A 23,215-nucleotide genomic window follows, 5' to 3' on the forward strand; every position below is an offset into this window, starting at 1 on the left:
ATAGTAATTATTTAGAAAGTATAAGTAGAAAACCTAGGGTACATAATATAAATAATGTATAATATTATGTATTATAGGTATCGGAAAAGATTCACATAGGCTATAATTATGTTTTAAAAAAAAACAAAGAAATCCATTGAATGAAAAACTTGTTTTTGTTTTAGGTAGGTACTCAGGTATTATAAGTAATAACAATAATATGCTGATTTGATTTATCACAGATTTTCAGTGTTCAACACTAAACTATGTCAATAATATGAACTTCAGAATTAAATATTTATCTGAAATACGTAATTAATTATCTAGGTACATATGTAATCAGTATGTTCGGTCGATAGGTAATGATAGCAATGATTATGCATGGTAAATAATAACTTGTTCCTGCCTACGATAATCAATGGCAATTGATGGTATTGTTCATACATTTAATAATAATATAATTTATTACTATTATAACACAATAATAAAATAATACATTGTGATAAAATGTATATAATAATTATTACATTTTCAATCGTTTGTCGGCGTTAAATAATTTAAAAAAATTATTGTTGATTAAAAAGTTGAATTATATAAATTGTTTAAATATTATTGGATAATAAAAAACCTCAAACATATATATTATGTATTAATTATATGGAAACATTAATATAGTATCGTTCTGTTTGTATACATGATAATGTATATAATTATTAATTATATTATATTACATTGTTACGACTTACGACCATTATATTAATGTCATGTGATATATTTTGTTTGCTTGGATATTCTTAAACGCCATTTTAAAATCGATTGTACATACTTCATTTAACATAAACAGTTGAGGCTAATGAAGTGTAAAGGTTATTTTTCAGTTCAAAACGAAAAAATTATGTTCCTATTCGAAGCGTTTTCCCATCACACATAATATGACGGTGGTTATACTTATACTGTATACACATACTACGACGAGCTATATGCTTTCCGGTTTCTTTTTTGGTTTTATTTTTTTCGACGCGTAAATATTTACGGCAGACCATTCGATTATCACCGCAATAGAAAAAAAAGTACATTAAACATCCCCTTCGTCTTTATCTTGACAAAACCCAAATAAATAGATTTTATTTGTGATTCTTGTTTGCATTCCATTATTTTAAGTCAATAATGATACTTATTTTATTTTAAATATCAAAGTATCTTGACACTAAATATTTAAAAACAAAAATTAATTTTAAATACATTTAGAGTTTTTATAATAGTATAATATACATAATATATGTCATAACTCATAGTTACATATTATTAAATTTAAACTATAGTATGTTTTATTTATTTAAATCTTAATAATTACTTACAACTTCTACAATCATTTACATATTTAATAGGCAATAATTTAATACGCATTAATAGATGTTCAAAAACAAAAAAAAAATAAATCAATAGAATCAAAATTTTATGTGATGTGTTTGTAAGGTGATTGAACTCTTAGCCCACCTATTTTTTAGGAAATTAAGTCCATAAACATTATACCAAATGATTTGGTAAAATTTAATTAATATGTAAACTGCATTTTAATTTTTTAACTGGGTTATGGGTATAATTTTTTGTATAATTTACCATTATATACCAGCAGAGGTGATTTTTATCATCCGCCAAAAATGCTTTTTTCCATTTTCATTTTATACATATATTTCATTTTCTATACATGAAAATTTGTAATAAGTAGAAAAAATGTTTAATTTGTGTAAAAAATCATAATTATCATAATTACTCATCGTATATATAAATCTATCCTACATAAAATGTTAATTGTTATGTTTATTTAACGCAAATTGTATTAATTTATTTTAAAATTGTAAGTCATGTACGTAATAGGCATGTAGTATATTGTTATATAATATATTGCTATTATTATATTTTTTGAAGCGTGATTTTTAATATTAAAACGATTCTCATCAAACTACTTTTTAGTATAGATTTCACCGGATACGGTTTATATTTCTTAATTTGTTGATGACGGAATATATAATATTTGGATGATATGAATATTGTACCTATATGAAAAGTGCAGTGCATTAAAAATAATCGGGGCCGATATATTTTTAACCTCATATTGCCGTGTTGCGGAGCTTAGTCTATCATCACTCTATTTTATTGTTGATTTTTAGTCGATATCTTTTGATGTTTTATCGATTGTAATTTGTATGATTGTTTATTGCGTAAATAATAATATGTTTTAAATAGCTCTATACTTATATTTGTATATAATTATTATAGGTATAATATTTTCTATATACATAATATACGTTTTATTAGCTGTCTATAATCTATATGTTTATAATCGATGACTATCTTTTTCGAGTAGGTATAAAACAATATTACAAAGCTTATATAAGTATGTAACGCTGTAACGGGTACGTCGTTTAATTATTGACGATTCTTTCGATGTGTATTAAAATAATGATTAAAAATATTATTTTCACACTACTATCACAAGCAGAGCTTAATGAACGACAAGCACATATAAATAGAGATTTATATGGTTTTGGTGTAATAACCATCCCATATATGAAACAGTGAATGGGAATTTTTAATTCGGCAATAAGATAATAACTTGTAGTACAGTATGTATAATTATCGTTACACTATGGCTAAACACAATACTACATTAAAATCTTAATTGAACACGCGGCGTGGTAGGACATACTATAGTATATATTACATGATTGCGTCGCACAAGTGTGTATACTGTGTATAGTATAGTTTGTCCGAGTACAACAATGCGACTTCCGATGAATGGATAATATAGACGTCGACTGTCATCTCGGACACATATTGTATAATGCGATCGTGCACTTTTGTTGTTTTATGTGTACCTATAATTTACGTGTGCGTGTATGTACACGGTAGTATCTACTGCAATAATGAAATCGTTATTGTCAATATTGTAATGTTGTCGATGATTATTTAAGAAAACTTGTTGCAGTATAGGTACCAATACTAATATACACTTATATATTATATTGTAATTGCATAGACGCGAAATACCATATAGGATTATAAATTATAATTATAAACGTAAACTGCGAGGTTCGCCATGTATAATACGAGTTGTAATAAAAACGCCGTTAGAGCTTAGAAAATATAAATTGAATACCCTACTCCCCAAATGATGCCATTTGGCGTACAAAACGCCCTCGAGAAATTCAACATATACCACTGGTTCTGTGGTATAACTTATTGTGCCCGATTCAAAATTCAGCCGTCTAATTGCCATTACAGAATTTAAAAAAATCAAACAGCACTATACATAAAACTGTAAGACTATTTCAGCATTTACATTTGAATGTCTAATTTTAACACTTTATGTGCTTGTAATATATTCCATTAATATATAGAATTCCTCTTTTAGATACGTATAATAACACTATACGATGGCGTAAAATATATTTTTTGAAAATCATAAGAGGAAAATATCTTTAATTTTTTGGCATACAATCTTAAATAATATATTATTTGATTAATATTCAAAGACTGAATCTAAACCCGAATGCATTTACATATATACGATGTATAATATTTATAATATTATGTTTCGATTGAAACATCGAGTGGTTCAGTCTAAAAATTCATCTCGGTGTAAATTCATCGCGTCACTACACATATGACATATACATTGAAATAATCTCTACACTGGCATGAAATAAACCGATGAGTAACAAGCGTGCGCGGGATGCGGTAATAACAATTATACAAAAACAATATGCTAATTTTTATCGAACAGATTGAAAACGAATTCACCCAGTGACCTTTACATGGGTATTATGACGAAGCTGCCGGCGTACCGCGAATTCATTGCGATTACATCGTGCGGTATACCTATACAATATGTTGGCTTATCTGCTAAATTGCGGTTTAAATATAAATAAACATAAGCGACGTTATTATTCGTGTTGAATATTTTCAAGACTAGCTGCTTCCCGGGATCGGAAAATGGGAATTCTGCGCTAACATTTCTATTGGAGCCAACCGGTCGTCCTTCAATTTTGGACACTATTCAGAACTATATACCGAGAAACCGGGAAATACATTTTCACGCGGGTGCATTCCGTATACCTATACATCTACGTTTACGACTGACCTATATCCGTCCAGACCGGGTTAATGATGTAAATAGTCATATTATTTTATCTGTGGCCTTATGGTACGGCGCTATGTATAATATTACGCGGAATCGCGACGAGGCTGCAGCACAATAACGTTTTACAAAGTACGGTGCAGTTTGTAGTGTATCTTCAAAGCAAAAATGAACGCGAATGTTAAGAATTAATCTTGGGTTTTGGCTATGAAATTTTCTCCGAAAGTGATGGTCAGTACCCAATAACCATAAATCCCATTAATATTATTATAATATATATTCATGTATTAAATATGCGTATATTGACCTACATCCGTAAATCCGTACATCAGAATTAAACACATAATTCATATAGCAATGTTGACCATACAGAAATTCAACAAAATAAATATATGTAAGAATCACTTAAAAATATTATTATGCTATATAGATTCAATAATGAAGATACATAACGTAAAAGTCTAAGCGATACAGCTGATAATAATTATGATATTAAAATATAACGAACACATGTGGCCCGTGATATTTTACAAACATAATATTTAGTGATGTAGATTAGTATAAATTATTAGGTACTTTAAGTTATGTAATTAGTTGTCTTGCAATTTTTTTTTGTACAACAAACCTATAAAGGTCAGGACAACCTTTTTCACTTCAAGACTGTTCATATAAAGGTTACTATATTTTTATTTTTTATCTTTAATATTAAAATAAAAAATATTATACAATTTTATAGATTACGTATATTTATATAAATATGTTTATTTACAAAAATATATTTTAAAATATTTCATGAACACGTTGGTAATATTAAATTGATTGATAGACAAGTTTCATAAATTATGTGATGTTCTTATGTTTAATTTCTGTAAATATATACCTACTAGAAGTGTTTTCAAAACTGTTGGCCTATCGCTAGGTAATTTATCATAGTAAGTGGGCCATTGTGTTTTAAAGGTCAGACTTTAATTTATTAGTTCATTTTCATTTTAAATCTGTTAGCTTTAAAAATTATTTTACATTATTTTATATAAATAAATATTTAAAATATAGCTAAACAAAAGTTTAAAAAATATATAGGTAAGTATACTTTTTATAAGGCATTGTACATATCATAATATGACTTATTGACTTATGATATTCTATTCAAACTAAGTATTAATTTTTCTGAATAACTATAAAATGGTATTAGACAATTTTGAAAGGTGAGTTTATATTTGAATTTCATTCAGTCATAATTGGTACATAGATGGAAAAAGTTGAATAAGGTACCTAATTACAAATTTATTGTTTCAATTATAATCTGAAATTGAATTGAATGTTATAATTTGTGAATTACACGATTTGATATTATATGATAATATGTTGTAAATTAGGTACATATCGACAGTTGACTTTTAGAACGGTTCAGTGGTTAGTGCCAGTCGCCAGAGAGTCTTTCAGTTTTTGTGGTGATCTAAATTGGCAGCTGAAATACAGCCAACAATGTATAGTAAAAATGTTATAAGGACTCATAAAAAGTAGCATTTATACACGAGAGTGTATTTTAACTGCATCGGACTCTGATGGTTTATTTCAGTGCGCCGGACTTTATGGCTACACGCAAATTGGTTCTAAAGAGGCTATTAATACTGCCCCGTCAATAATAATAGTCGTATAATATTGGTAATAATGATAGATATAAAATAAAAAATGTATTGTATAATGTATATTTGCATGCAATAGGTATTAAGGTTTTTAATAATATTCTAACGAATGTCCAATTATCTATGAGCAAAAAATACAACACCGATTAGTGCGTGGATATTTTAAAAACATGCGTATTATTTATTTATATTATTATTTCATAAAGAAAGGTATTATGATGACAATTGTATTTAAATTAATTAATGTAGTCAAGTGTATAATTATTAAGTATTCTGTTTATACGTTCCAAATAGTTGGAGATACCACAGATACCACTTAACAAAAATATCTACTAATATTTATTTTAATCATGTATTCTGTTAAGTGCATGGTTGTTATGTTTTAAACAACTTGTTTTAAACATAAATTTAGAATATTTTTTTAAACGTTCTGTTCATTGTTTAAAACGAATAAAACATATGTTTATAACAGTGTAAAATCCAAATGAATATTGTGTTTTTTTTTTTTTTTTGGTTTATTATTAATACCTAATAAATAATAGTCAATGGATATCCTTCAGAAAAAAATTTAAATGTTAAATAATTGTATCTATTACCATCCTTCATTTTTATTATTTTTTAATTTTATTGAATAAATTACCAAATTTAAAATGTTTTTACTTAATCGTTAATATATTATACTTAATATAATGTTCATATAAAACATCGTTTTAAACAGAAAAAATTAAAAATAATTTTTTTTGTTTTTTTTTTTTTCAAAAATGAAAAAATACACCAACTATGGTTAAGTGGTGTTTTTAAATACTTACAATTATTATGATAAAAAGTCTGTCCATAAAAAAGTTGGTACTGTTTAGGTGGTATTTTTAATTTTTACATATAATAATTTAATAATATGCTGTAGATGGTATTATAATATATATTATATGTGATTGATGTGTGTGTACATTTTATGACTGATATATCCTTGTCGATAACGGGTGAAATTGTTTTGCGTTCCAATGTTCTTATATCATTTTTTGCTTGGTGTCACGGTGACAAAGGATAGAATGTAATTTTTGTACTGTTAAATTTTAATGAAATCGTTGAAATTGTGCAACACAAATTGTCAGAAAAAAATAAAGAACAATTAAGTAAGTATATTAAATTGTGCAACCATCAGTATAAATTAATAAATTATCAAATTTTTATGAATATTAAAACAGTGTGATTATTATTTTTAAAAGTACTGAACTAAGTAAAAATGTTTATGAAAGCTATTTTACTGTGTACAGCGTATAATATAATATGTACGTATGTCTTCAGTGATTAGTGTACATTTAAAATGTATATAATATGAATGAAGAGATCTGAATTTACTCTGAGTCATAAGAGATTATACACTCGGTAAACAAAATGCAATTAATAATTAAAATTCTAAAACAACGATGGGAAAATTTAATGGCAATTTTTACTGCTCAGCAAATTACCATACGCATAATGCACGTTGTATTGGCACCACTATTTTTATTGTTTCGTGAAGAACGAATAAAATATCTGCGAAGTATATTTATTTTGTCTATACCGAGAACAAACAATTTATAATTATATGAATAAGAACGTATGCAAGTACCTACCTTTATAGCTATCCACGTGTTTATATGTATATAATATTATACTATGTTATAGTATATAATGTATACACCGCAGTACGATTCTTTTAAACAAAATTTTCTGGAAATGATGTCAAAATTCAAAAGTATTGACGTTTTTTGAAATATTGTTTTTTACACAATTGTATCACTCATTACAAAATAACATTTAAAAAAAAATTCATACTTTGTAGCATAATATTTTTCTGAAAACAATTTCAATATATTACATAAACACGCAATTTGAAAAAATTGTTAATCAAAGGTATAAGTATTTAAAGCTAGGTTGAATTGAATTATAGTGGACCAACATTTTGCGGGGCGTATAACTTTAAATACTTAATATAAGTTATAACTTATAATACTATGACTGATATAGGACTTCTAGAACTCAAAATCTCAAAATATGCACTAAAAAAATTTATTCAATGTTCATTATTTTAAATAAAAATACCTTCAAATATTTGATGAGTTATATTATTTATATATTAATATTATAATATGTAATAGGACATAGGAAGTACCTATACCTAATTAAATAATGACATTTATAAAAAGTTAGTTTAAAACTCTAAAAATTAATTTATAATTCGTTATTTATCGTAATACACGCAACGAAAATACTTCGATGGTGACAGATACGTATCACGTATGATAATCTTTTCAAAATATATGACAGACAATTAAAGTTTATGTATTACATCTTAGGTCCTTAGTACCTTACACGCGTACCTATAGCGGATAATGTATACGTCGTGCGATGTTAATGTGTTATTATCGGTGGTTTTTTATATCAGTCTTGATACTATCTCAATAGTGAAATTATTGTCTTATATCAGCAATTTTCCTAATTTTTTTTTTATACATTTTATTTGCCCAATCTCATATACAAATATAACTATTGTATATCTAAAAACTGCAAAATATGTTCTTAATGTTTCTAATATATTACCTTATTCAAATATGCATTTGTACGCAGTATTGGCAAAATATGCAAAATTATGCAAAATACAATTTTAAACAGCTTCGGCCTTACAGTTATAACTTATAAGTTATACTCGTTTAAAATTCAATTTCTATAAATTTAAATACTCAGAAGAAAGTTATTCTGCTTGGGAATATGAAGTAAAAATGTATGCTGTCATTCAAAAATGTAAAAACTAAAAAAAAAATGATAAAAATAAAAAATAGTAAAAAAATGGATAATTTTTTTCAAAAATCTAAGCATTGACTTTAAATTATGAAAAATAAATATTTCTAAAAACTGTTTGAGATAATAAGCGTTTACATTTAAAATAATCCTTTTTCTGTTCACAATAGATATTATATAACATCTAATATCTATTTATAATAATAATATATAATATCTTATATCCTTAGGTGTACTATAGATCCACTATCATAATGATCCGTCTATATTTATTCAAAAATAATTATAATATGAAAACAATAGTCACGTCGACAAAATATTCATTGAGCCCGCGTGATGCATGCATACCTGTCACAGCTGGTATAACCGACAAATATATTCTATTGATTAATAGTGGAAGACAAGACGTCGACAAAATGTAGTCGGTAGAACTGGTCGGCATTTCTAATATCATTGTATTTACGAAATATTGTTTCGAGACAACACCGTGGATAGAACAAAAAAATTAAACACAATAGCGTTAAATTTGTCGAATAATTTTTGTTACGTTCAACTGGACGTCAGTCGGTCATCAGTCGTAATAAATTAACTAAAAAATTTCACCAAAACAGTAATATTCTCGGAATAATCTGATCGCGGTGCGTCTTCTCAGTCATGTCATAATAATAATATCCATTAACCACCGTATTATGCACTTTACCGTTTTATTAGGGTCGTAAAAAATGAGTCGAAGAATCTGTATAATTTCCTCGATCGACGAACTACAGTATAATAATATATAAGGCCGCGCTGCTGATGCAATCGTCCCGCAAATCGTACGCGTCGCCCGGCTACCTATATATATAGTATAGGTATAATGTCTCTGCAGACGCCATAAAAATGTACCTATTTATTTTGAGTCTTGTCGATTTCTGATGACTAATTTCGATTGTGTTTGACATTTTTACGGGCCTGCACTGCGTACAGACCCGGCGATCGAGGGTGTTTTTACGATCGTCTCTCAAACTTTCACCGCATTTTAATGGATTGGTGGGACGACGAAGCATGACATATTATGTTATATTTTAATACAGGCGGCTTAATATCTATCACAGTACTACACTATTACGTCAGCTCTATAATATAGGTACATGTTATAGTGATATTGTATATAGCGACTTCCGACAAAGCTCCGCCGGCCGTTATAGGTAATATTATATACACCACACTAATATATACACCATAATATTATACCTTTACATATATTTTATATCTGGTCGCCGGTCGGCCCAATTGAATATCGCGTACGTATAAAAACGCTTCCGTCGCCTTAATGGGTGGTCGGAAAATCGTATTAAATCAAATATAATTATCTAACACGCGGTCGTCACTCGTACATATAGTATGCGTATGGAAGGTATAATATGTATAATAATATGTAGCTAATAGGTAGGTACCTGCGTACCGCACACCACCGCGGTAATAACCGTGCGTTCGCGGGCGGTTAAACCGTATATAATATAATATAATATTATGTGTTCACGAGGTCCTCCCCCTTCGTGTACAGCGAAGGATCATTTTTGTGTCAGTGTCATATAACTGCGAGCGTACCCATCGTACTTATAGGTGGATACGCGTGTTATTTTTTTTTATTTTCTTCACTCTTTTTACATTAATTTTAAACTCGTTATACGTGATTACAGAACGATGGCTCAGACGATAAAAAGAAGGAGGAGAAAGGTCGAGCGTGTGCCGTCTAGCTATTATACATATATACAAGTCTGTTGCAGGTCTCTGGGCACAGGGAATGTATCTGGAACAACCCCTATACGGCTGTACCTATATACAAATCGTTGTCTTCACACTGTATGATGTGTATTAATGTATATAAATGCGTGTGAAATGAATTTACGCATTGATGACCGGTAGGTATAAGTAACGCGTTGTGTATATTATATACCTAGTTATTATAGTTTATTACATTCCAATTAAAATCAAAGGTTAACCAATAGGTATAAATGGCGATGTTTCAATTTAATTTAGTACGATTAAATTAGATTCTTTAGTAAACTGGTCTAATCTCTCCAGTCATATTATTTCGTTTATTTTCTTCATTTTTATCTGATTAATAATAATAATAAAACGTTTGGCGAGTATAATATTTTATAAACATACAGGTGTTATACAATTATCTCGTTAACAGTTATTTGTCTATACCTACTCAGATATATAAGAAAATATTAATCCTCAAAACGTAGATGCACATTAGTAAAGAAATTATGTTTGTTTTGAATTAGTGGTTGTAGCTTTTAGGTATAATTACATCAGAATTATAAGTATTATAGGTATATTGTAATGTTATGTAGGTACCAAATAATGCTTATTATTTAGTAGTCATTGATTCTAGACACCAGTTTATAATTATTAATCAATTAATTTTAACCACAGAATGGAACGAAAATCAAAATCAAATTTTTTTGATCTTCTATACATTTTTACAATACCAAAATCGTAAATTACAAAGCAACAACAAGTGCTGTCATTTTTAATGTAAAAACCAATTTAAAATTAATCCGTCAACATTTTATTGAGTACACATAATTAATGATGGTACAATTGTTTATTGTACTTTTTCATATTCAGTACTCAGCAGTAGCACATTTGGATAAATAAAGAAACAATATCTAGTTACATAACATGTCAGATACCACCTATAATAAAGTACGCGTTGTTTGAGTTCATATAACAATTAACTATTGTATGTCCCAATATTAATTTTGTATACTGAAAATCATGTCCATATTGTACTTTTGAAATTTCTTGACACAAAAAAAATAATTTAATTCATATTTATTTTCTGACAAGAGTTGTATAGGTTGGATAAATAATTACGAAAGAGTTAATGGAAAAATTGTATGTATTAATTTGAAAAAAAAATCATTACTCTGCAACATCTAAATAGATGTTTAGCACTCATTAGTTTAAAATAAAAAATGTCTAGCTTCATATTATTTTTGCGAAAACTTCATACAATAGTGCCAAAACATATTTTATAACATAATATAATTTAATATTTTAGTATTACGTCAAAAGAAAAAGAAACCGTTAACACTGAAACATTGACATTAATATATCGTTTGAATTTTTTTTAATGACAAATTTATAATCCCTGCAGTTAACATAAAACTTAAAACGTATAGCAAGATAGAGTTATACTTACAACTTACCTAATTATTCGTTATTTATTGTCTGAGATTTTCGTACGAACTAACATTTTTTGTCAAACAGTCACTGCATTAAAAATATTTTAATAGCATTTTGTCATACTATTTATATAGAACGGTATAATTTGGGTGGCATTATATAATAACGGTAGATTAAAAAAAAAAAACAATTCCAAAACATATTGCCATTAATAAATTGACTACATCAATAATGGGTTAATCGATCTGTTTCAGATGTATAGCCGTAAAGGTACAGTTCATGAGTTTTGACCGTATGACATTCAATAATGTTTAAAATACCAATAATACGAATTTCCGAAGGTCTTGAACTACGTGTATACAATAATATTACATAGGTACCTTGTAAGGTTTGGACATTATTCATGAAAAAAAAACCGAATGTATATATTGTAGGCAGGTACTACCTATATTAGTTGAAACGAGATCGCTTGAAACAATAATATAGTATACGAATCTCGTTTTTAGACGGCCCTCGAACTTCATACGCTGACGGTATTCTGGGCGTAAAATAAGAAGAAAAAAAACTCCAATAAACGAAAAATCGGCGTTCGTAGAACGAAATAGAATCGTGCTAAAAATAAAAATAATAATTAAACGAACGAAGTGAAGTGAAAAATAAAAATAATAAAAACCGCTTTAGTTTATTGCCACGGTCAAGTAAAAATTGTCTTGAACTGCGCGTATGCATACGAACATGCTTAATAATATACATATATTATATTTATACACTTTTTGAAACCCATTAGTCATTTTTCCATTCATTTGTAGTACTGTGTGTGTGTGTGTGTGTGTGTGTGTGTGTGTTTGTGTTATTGGAACAGCTGAAAAGCGTTAATAGTTTGTGTGACCCCGACAAACCAGAAACCGTGACAATAAACACGTCGTCGTCCGGGAGGGTTTAGGGATGGTTTGTAAAAACTGTAGAAAAAAAATGTTCATAGGAAACTCGGTTTAATATAATATTATAAGCCGCAACGAGGGAAACTGACCAACAATAGATATCATTTGTCATGACACGAGTTCGCAGCGCCTCGGCACCCCCTCCCCGTATAATATATAAATCAACTAGAAACTCTATAATAAACTGCCAGTCGTCGACATATATTATATTATTATTAAATCGGTCCGCTATATGATAACCGATATATACATTCTCGTTTTGGGCGAATGTTTGCCGACTCGTTTCAAATGTTCGCGAATATCCGCGGTTGATAGAACTTTGCACTCTCGACAGTCAGAACGATGTTTATAACTCGAACACGCTATTTGTCATAAACTAAAATTGTTAAGATGACATTTTATTTATAGGGTGGAATAGGCTTTCGAAGAAGAAAAGAACTAGAAAACGTTACATGGGCTCGTACGCCTAGCTGTCGGCTCTCAGTACGATTTATTTTTCAAAACTTTTTTTTTTTTTTCACAGCCAAATTATGTGAATCGTGCAGCCGTGCAGGAGACTTTTTCGGGCGAAAAAACAAAGAACAAGGACGAAAGTGATTTCTGTTTGGTTGCTGAAATTGTAAATTAATAGATTTAATGTGATGCGCGGTAACACCTTAATATTATTAATTAGGTATGTAAAAATAATAATACAGCAGGGATCACCACGGGGGAATGATCTAATGGGCAGTGGTTGCCGATCGAGATGCACCCCCTAATATTTTTACCCACCAGTGGTTTTGGGTGTAAAAATGTAAAGTGCCTAATAATAAATAGGGGGTGCGTAAAAACAGGGTGGGTAAGTTAATTTTGCACACAATAAACTCATTTTTACGAGCTTCGGATTTGCCGAAAATATAAAAAAAATATTGTGCAATTTGATTCAACTAAATTATTCAGTTATCATATTCTATTTGAATATAATTGTATAAAATGTATTATATTACAATAGTGAAATATGGTAGACAATATCCCTGATCGAACTACAAGGTTCAAATAGGATTATAACTGACAGAAATAAAATAATAATTCTCTTAACAAATCAGTAGCCATATGGTCACACGGAATACAATTTTATTTTTTTATTATATGTTTTTAAATGTAACGTTTTTTTAATTCCAACTCCATGGTGTAGATAAATCGACGGAATCCACGCATAGGTATAGAGTATAGACACGTCATTAAACATTGATATTAATTATATATTAAATACTGTCTTGGTTCTTCATCTTCTTCCCGCAATATATTATAGGGTCGAATCGTCTGAAGTCTGAACTCAGACATTCTAATCCCTTTATTCGAACAGTAACGACTAACTAGCTTAAGGGATTACAGCAGTTTAGAAATGCATAAATAATAACCTATTTTTAAACTCTTTTGAATAAAAAAAAAAAAATTAACTTCACGGTCGTTTTTTTTATGTATATATTTCTTTTATACCATAATAATACACTTAAAAAGCTACATTTCAGTTGTTTATTTCATTGTAAAAACTATATAAAGTTATGTTTGGTTGTTTGTTGGTCGAAGATTTTTGAACTTCAATTTTTTACATTATATATATTATATTGAAAAAACTTCATAATTCAAATATCAAGTAAATCTTTCATATTGGGTTCTATGTATAGAAAGTTGAATGATTAATATCAAATCGGCATTGTAAAATTAATCTACTGAAATCGTTAGGTTTACGTAATAAATTGGATATACAAATCTCAATGACTCATAGCATATAAATGTACAAAACAATAAATTAATCTGCGGCAAAATAACTGTTTTAAGAACACCGACGACACGATTTTTTATTGAATAATATTGTAATTAATAATGCACGAGTACTCGTATAGGTGCCTACTACTTTTGTAAATCCACCAGACAGACCTACATTTTACACCACCATGCCGTATTGCATGCGAGTTTACGATTTATTAAAAATATATATGTATTTATGTATGTGTGTATATTATGTGTATGTATATTGTATGTATTTATATGTATGTATGTGTGTTGTATATGTATGTTTTATATTTATTTGAATATTTGAATTTGTACACATCGATTAAGATCGTCATAGATTTATAATATAATGTGTCTCGAAATAGTCGTATTATGATTCTACGACGGATGAATTAGAATCTTTTTTTATTATTTAAAATAGTGCTTTTGTTATGGGCCATACAGCCATACTGGGCCGACATCAAGTTTTTACATACAAACTGCACACGTGAGAAAAAGTACATTCACCTGTAGTAGGTGATTCTCACTCAACGCGTCTTGTATGTATATATAGGTAGCATGACTTGAACTTGCTTTTTGTAAGACGTTTCTTTGTGGATAAATGCTTATTTACGTGACTATCAGACTATGAATATACGTATAACACGCACATATATATATCGTTCGATTACGTATTATGTATTATTATTTATTTTATTTTTTGCCGGCATAATAATATAAAGACATTTGAAAAATTGTTCAAATACGCCGCCTTGACCCGATCAGACGGCTTAACCACTCTGGAATTCACTTGTTACACACATATAATTAGCACAATAAATCTTTCGTGTCTTTTGAATAGTCACCATTCGATTTAGGCCGAATTACCATAAAAAAAAATGTAAGTTGTCTGAGCATTTGTTAAAAATAATTACACATTTATAAATGTAGTTTGTAAAAAAAGAGCACAACAAACCTACACAAAGGTACATAAAAGTATGGGAAAAAAATAAGCAAATTAGAAAAAAACTAAACCATTTCTAATACGAATATAATATATAGGTATTATACCTACATTGAATTTGGATTAAATATGTTATATTCATAAAACAAATCTCCATAAATATTAGTCTTGTACAGTAATTACCTATTTATTGTTCAAACGTGTGGTCCATGTTTATGCTACAATTAAATTACACATGCATAAAAACTAATAATGTTATTATAAATAGGTATACTCAAGTGGAGACAAAAAAAATAATTGATATGTAATTAGCATTCACTATAATATTTTTATTTTTATTTATGAAATATGTCATTATCAACTATCAAATTACTAAGAGAGCTGTATTAAGTACTTGATTATGACTTGTGAGTAAAATTTAATTAGTATTATCTCATTGACTTAAATAAGCCGACAAAATGATTAAGTGCATATAGTCATATAGACTCAAATATTATAGTAGAAGTTTGCAAACATTGATAAATTCCATTGTAATTGTTCATCGTGATTCCAATTTCGCTATAGTCTATATTTAAGTACCAAAGTACGTGCATACAAGTAAAAAACATATTTCATGATGCGATTAGATAGATATTTAGGTACGTTATTGAAAATGCGATATTGATCTATGATTTTATATTTTTCTAAATTTTAAATCTAACAGAAATTAAACTTTAATCTTCGTGTATTTTAACAATATTTCAATATAATACGTTTTTATAATATTTTTATTTTAAGTATAACAATGTATTACAATGCATAAAACAAATAACCTATTTATACTACCTTATGATAAATATTATAAGTATTATACGTTTAAATATATAATTATATTAAAAAGGTGTTTTTTTAAGTTTCTTATATAAAATAAAATACATAACAAAGTAGAGCTATTTTTTAAGAATTTAGCTAATGGATTTTGTCAATTAGCTTATAAAATGAATATTGAATATATGTAAATATGTACATCTTTGTAAATAAGCTATAAATTATTGCTTGAAAAATGAAAGGTTTGCATCTCGTAAACTCGTAATAAATTAAATTACGTGTTTCAACAAAATTGCGTACTTCTATCGTATTCTTTACGTACAATATATTATAGTTATTAATTAGTAACTATTATTTTGTACGTTTACATCTCTGAAAGAAAGTGGGTAATTTTCGTAAAACGGTTTAAAAGTTAAAACCGTAATTATTAAATCAATCCTCCGATAAATTAGAATTCCGTCCAATTAACTTGTCGTGTGTAATAATCATAATAATTATCGATATTTTCTCTAAAACCGTACACCTAAATATAAGTATGCATACATAGAGCATAGGTATTCGTATACAACAGAACTGAGACGAGTCATTAAAATGTGTTCGTGATTTACTTTTCGACGGCTAGGCTATTTGGCTAAATATCAGTCTAGTAGTTGATATAGTATATATATTATATATATTATATTTCTTTTTACACAATACTAAAAACAAAAATTAAAACGGCCGTAGCCTCAAAACTTCGTGGTCGGAAACGTCACGGAAAGGTGAAAATAAAGTAAGCACACGCACATACAATACGGATTGAGCTTATAGTAATAATAATTCGACATCGAAATTCGACATTAATTCGGAACTCGATTTATACACATCGGATCATGGTCGTATACTCGTACAAGTTTAACTGTATAATACACCGACCGCAGGGACTATGACGAAACTATTATGCAGTATATAATATGCATAATAATATATACGCCATCACTGTTGTACAGAAATTTCGATTGATTTATGTCGATTAATTAAATAGTAAGAGCAGTATGTATATTATGAGGAAGCTTTATTTTTGGAAACGGTCCCAGAGGCTGCTAAACTGCGCGCAATCGGACGGTATAAATAAATAATAATATAATATATTGCACGATAGTCTGCGGCGACTGCGGCCTCAGTCTGGGACTCTATAATTGTGAATTCTACAGACTCAAAGAGCTCGTATATAAATGTGTATTATTATACCGTGGCGTTCAGTTGCGAAAATAATAATATTATAACACATCGTTTGGGCGGATGTATTATACGAACACTATACTACAACAGCCGGACGAAGATACGCGGAGATCGATACCTACGGTTGCACTCGAAGACGCGACCTGAAGCAGTGGCGGGATAAGTAGTAGTAGCAGAGAGTTTGGTTTCAATTGACGTTGCATTTTTTTTTACGTCAGACGTGGTGAATGGTCCGAAAATTATTCCAAATTCGAGTAAGTTTTTTACGATGTCACCGAGAAAATCGCATACACGTGATTCTGCAACAGGTTTTCGCTAAGTAGGTGTATTATAGTATATTAATTATTGGTATAATTTTCGGGAAAACGAAAATTTTTTTCAGATAAATACATACAAGAATACAAGATACTTAGTGTTATAGCATATTATAATAATTTAATAGTTTAACCGCTTCGAGTGCGGTCGGCACAATTCGAGTGTAAAATCTAATAGATATGCGCCGGTCGGCGGTCGCCAACACTTTTCACTCGTAAACAGTATTATTATAATTCACGCGAAACTCGTTTGATAAATGAAAAATATTAATAGAAAAAAATATATAAAGACCATGCAATTTGTCCGCGTCCTGGCCACAGAATCGTACGAAAAGGCGTGCGTACATGCGTACGCGTGGGAATGCGTGGACAAAATAAACGGATAATCGATGGACCGAAAAAACTTCAGACATAAAACGAGCTCGCGAAATATTATTAATTATTACGAGGACTTAACGGTCAAAATTATTAGTATGCATTAGGGGTGTGTCACATATCACAGTCGTCTGGTTGCGATATGTGTATTTGATTTATTCACTTGCTATACATCACACGTAAGTACCTATAAACATGCATTTTATAATATAAATATGTACTAGGTACCTGATTTTTTTGCAACCCATACCTACCGATAATTATAAAATATTAAGACTTAAACATTAATAAAATAAATTTTTAAAACCGACCAAGTATTTTATGTATAAAACGATAAAAATGTCATCGATATTAATATTATGTATTGTTTTAATTTGGAAAAGGATATTGTTATTCCTAGTAATGTCTAAAAATCGATTTATTTTCAATCGTGATTCAGGTCTTCACATCATTCGTGATAATTTATATTCATCTTATATGTGAAATTCATTGATCTTAGGATTATCACCTGCAGATCATCACGTAATCTAAACCATTGAGGAAAACAGCAATGAAATTGTAGGTGTTTATGTACAAATCGTATTATAAGTAATTTATAAAATAAATGATTATACCTTATATATAGGTATGAATAAACTCTGCACTCTGTAGAATAATTTATTTTGTTCACATTTATATAAACGTTATACATTTTTTTTACAAATTTTTTTTTATTTATTTAATAATGTTACAAATGTAACACACACCGATATGATTTAATATATTTCAACATGACAACATTTGAAATTTAATGAAAAGCTAAAAATAAAAACGTTAAATATATTACGCACATTCACGGTCATTTACCGTCTTTTCAACTGCTGAATAAGTGTATAGGTCATTTCCAAAATACAAATTATGTATAATTTAGGGTAAAAAAAAAAATCGGTTCACGGAAGCCTGCAGCAATACCAGTCTGGCTTATATTATTAGTTGAATAAGTAGTAAGTAATTTTCAAAAATATTATATATTATTTCGTATGTCATATGGTAATCGAAAAAAGCACATGGATGCATAAATTGATTTCAAATCAAGTCAGAATAATTGTTATTAGTTATGTATATTACATGGTTTTTGAACGAACCACAAAGATGTTACCAAAATAATGTGTACATTAAATTATTATGTTACTAATGGACAATGGTAGGATACAACAAAAATATTAGTCGTAAAATATATGTAATATGTATAGGTATTTTTTAAATATAATAATTTGTAAGTATGGATTTCTTTTCTTTTATTAATTTTTTTTCGTATAATATTTAAATATTCATTGGTATTTTAAAATAAAAAAAATATATACAATTATTATCAAAATGGTGATTATTTGGTCGTTAATAAGTAAATCCTTTAACCAGATAAAATATATATTATTATGTTCATTGTTTATGATTCATTACTATTACTAATTAATAATTAGTATCGGTTAACAATTATTTTGATGTACTCGCATCAATCATAATATTATTATTGGCCTCGTGCGTAGATAAAAATGCAAATAGATTGCACTAACATATATATATTGTTTTAACCTTTTAATAAGTATAAAATGTCAAGTTTGTTGTTTTTGTTAATTTAATTGTAAATTGTATATATTATAATAAGTTATAATTTTGAATTTGAATATGTCGGGCTAAACATGCGTTTTTTAGGAGAAAAAATAATGTAATAAAAATCTAATATTATCTATAGATACTAAAAAATGTGTTTAGAATCGTTAAAATTATATTAATAATTATACAGGTACTTAAATACGCGTGAGAGCATTTGAAAATGATACATGCACAATGCTCAATATTTACATGCGACTTCATATACTGCCAAGTACTGCACATCCATGTTATATAATATATTAATATGTGCTTTGTAACGTGTATACCCAACAACCTATCGAATTATATTGAAATGCTCTTCAAGCACATAACGTTATTTGTCAGCGTGCACACCGTACATCGATATACCTATATGTACCTACATGCATTTAGGTGCACGCTGCAACACACATCGTACCTACGATTATACACGGATAATTATTATTCACGAGTCTCGCGCAGGGACATTCCTATATATTATAATACGCACGCTCTGCACATAAATAATTACTGTCACGATGTACCTTCGTATACACGAATGCAGCTTAAGGTACGACCGTTTAACCCTGTAATTACTATTGTTCGAAAGGTGAGCGCGGGTATACACATATTATAGGCACATAGCATAATTGTCGGGATTTTTTGTCTTTGGCCATTATACGTCCGATCACCTATAATATTATACCTAATATACATTTATCTCTGTCAAATTTCATACTTATTATATTCCTACTACGTTGGGTAATGCAAAGAAAATTTAGTTTAATTCATACTACAAATGACAACAGTATAATATATATAAAACAAAAATAATAAAAAATCGATACCAAAATGTATTGGCTATATCTAATTAATTATAATGAAAAAATATTTATAATAATTTTTTTTTTTAAATAATGAGATGCGCTACCTATATAATACTTGGCTAAAAAGTTAAATTTCCTTTTAGGACCATAATATTATATATTTTGTCGTGTATATAAATGAAATGTGCAGTACACATTATTCTGTTTAATCCGTGCACAATAAAATTATTTTTACTAATTATAGGTATTATATTATTATTATTACCTTGCCGTAGACGTCTAAGTCCTTCTCGGCCGCCACCGCCGCTGCCACCGCAGCCTGACTGTTCCTGTGCCGCAGCCTGACGAACGGCCCGGGAGTCACCTCGTCCTGCTCGTCCTTCTCGTCGTCGTCATCGTCGTCATCGCCGTCTTCGTTATCCGCACCGTCGTCGTCCTCGTCCTCGGGTACGGCCGCGCTGGCCGCAGTCGTCCTGGACAACAGTCCCCGGTCGGTGGTCGGCGCCGGCGGGCTGGACCGGTTGCCGACACCGCCGCCGCCTAAGACGCCGGCCAGGCCCAGCCGATCATGCAGGAACCGATCGAGTTTCGTATACCGTTCGACGCCGGCGGCCGCGTGACGGCCGTCCGCGCCGCCGTAGGACAGCGTCTGAGCCCCGACCGCCAGCAGAGTGGCCAGTGCCAAAACTCGCGGGGCCGCGGTCATGACACGTCCCTGTATGTAGAAATATGTAACCGCGGTAACAGTGTGGTATGGCACCGACGACGATAGTCTGCACTGGATTCGCAGTAATATGATTTGTCTGCGGCAGCCGTGTCCGCGCGATAATCTTCCGAATAGTATTGTTCGATGACGTTTTATTCTTATTTTATATAGCTAAAATATTATTAAGTACCAAAAAATACCAATAATATAATATTACGACGGACGTGCACGATCGACGTGCAAAATGTCGAAATGGTTTTCGAAAAAAAAAAAAAATCGTCTACAGAGTCGCGTAGGTCATCCGCCGGTTTCGAAAATTCAACGAGATTTGGACGACGCACGTGGACAACACTCGCGTTCGGCGGCAGGCAACTGCTCCGCTGCAACGACACTCGCACATGACCGCGCGCACCGGTCTCGGACGGAACTGTGGTGGCGCGCGACGCCGCCGAGTTTTATTTCCCAAGTTGCAGCTGCACGGGCCGGCCCCACCACCGTCACATGTAATATATATATAATATAATATAATATTTTAATATATTAATCTATCTTTTCACTCTCGCAATATATATTCCATCTTCGTGCCCACCCCTTCGTCGGGTACATACAGCTATAATATGTATATTATAATATCTTAATCATTGTATATATAGATGTGCAACGTGTATATAAGTGCAGGTACACGGTATGTGCATACATATTATATATATATAGGTACCTGCGCGTGTTTCTCATTTAGTCGAGCCCGAGGGCTGTTCAAAATTCTGTTTCCTTATAAAATCTCCCGAGAACAAATAAACTATTAAGAAGCAACATCATCGTAATAATTATAGATTATAATACGTATATTTTTACAAAGTAACGCAATAACACTATACCTGCAGTACAATAAATACGCACGTCACACACTCACACCTGTTATCTTCTTCGATCTTCCCCTTTTCGACGGTGTTGAACGCGGGGGAGTAATCCAAAGAACAGCGCGGTCTGATGTTGTGGGAAATGTACTTGTTGCTCCAATAAAAGGTTGATTTAAAATATCTAATTAAAAATAGAATATTGTCAGCTGTCGCGATTCGTAGTCTAATCCAACCTTTCGGGACCTACGTGAAAATCCAGTCTATAATGGTGTTTAAGACATTATATATTATATAAGACTCACATCAGTCATAGATTTGTTTCCCGATCCGCGTCTAAGATTAAACTACACATTATAAAATCATCCTTTTATACAAAAGTAATAAAAAAATTCTCGAATTTTACATAGCAACGACTCGTATATTCGACTATTGAAAAACGCAGACTTGCAGTCTTAACATGACGATTTACCGTGCGTAAACCGCATTGTATTGAAATTTTTTGTAAGTAAATCAATAAGTCTTCCAAAAGTTTACCATTTAGGTATATCTGGGATTTTAATAATACTTTAAGTTTGAACAATACTATAATATTATTCCAAACGAATTTTTTTGTAGGGTGAGACACCCTTGAAAAATAATTTTGTCCATCTTATGCAGTGTTGCACAAAAATAATATAAATATATATACATTCTAGATTATTCAAAGATCAACCTGTGATTTAAGTTACAAAGATAACATTTAAATAAGATCTATAAATTAAAAAATATATATAATATAGGTACATTTATTGATTTTGTCGATACTAAAAAAGACTTAAGATGATTATTATTGACGTTAGATTAAGAACAATTATTTGACTATTAAAAAAACAATGATTAATTTTGTTTAGTTTCATTTTTATTTATAACTTGAGAATTTTACTTATTGATTAATTATAGTTTTTTTTTGCCAACACTTATGATGTAGGTGAATTAAAAAAATTTGCTGCCTTAGCAATTTTGACCAAATACTCCTTTATATAAGTTTCTTATGGTAGACAATGTTAACAGTGTGTTGCAATAATAATTACTTATTACTTACTCTGACATTTATTTTATATTATA

At 29.6% G+C, this 23,215-nt stretch overlaps 1 protein-coding gene across 1 annotated transcript in view; it reads right to left on the reverse strand.

The window, feature by feature from the left end:
• Nucleotides 1–21,692, reverse strand: part of LOC100574878 — a 45,538-nt gene extending 23,846 nt beyond the window's left edge. The window contains exon 1 of the mRNA XM_003242535.4: nt 20,811–21,692. Within this exon, the coding sequence (XP_003242583.1) occupies nt 20,811–21,251 (441 nt within the window). The 5' untranslated portion in view covers nt 21,252–21,692. The remainder of the gene's footprint in view (nt 1–20,810) is intronic.
• Between the last annotated feature and the right edge of the window lie 1,523 nt (nt 21,693–23,215).

The sequence above is a fragment of the Acyrthosiphon pisum genome, chromosome A1, assembly GCF_005508785.2.
Source record: "Acyrthosiphon pisum isolate AL4f chromosome A1, pea_aphid_22Mar2018_4r6ur, whole genome shotgun sequence".
Lineage (NCBI taxonomy): Eukaryota > Metazoa > Arthropoda > Insecta > Hemiptera > Aphididae > Acyrthosiphon > Acyrthosiphon pisum.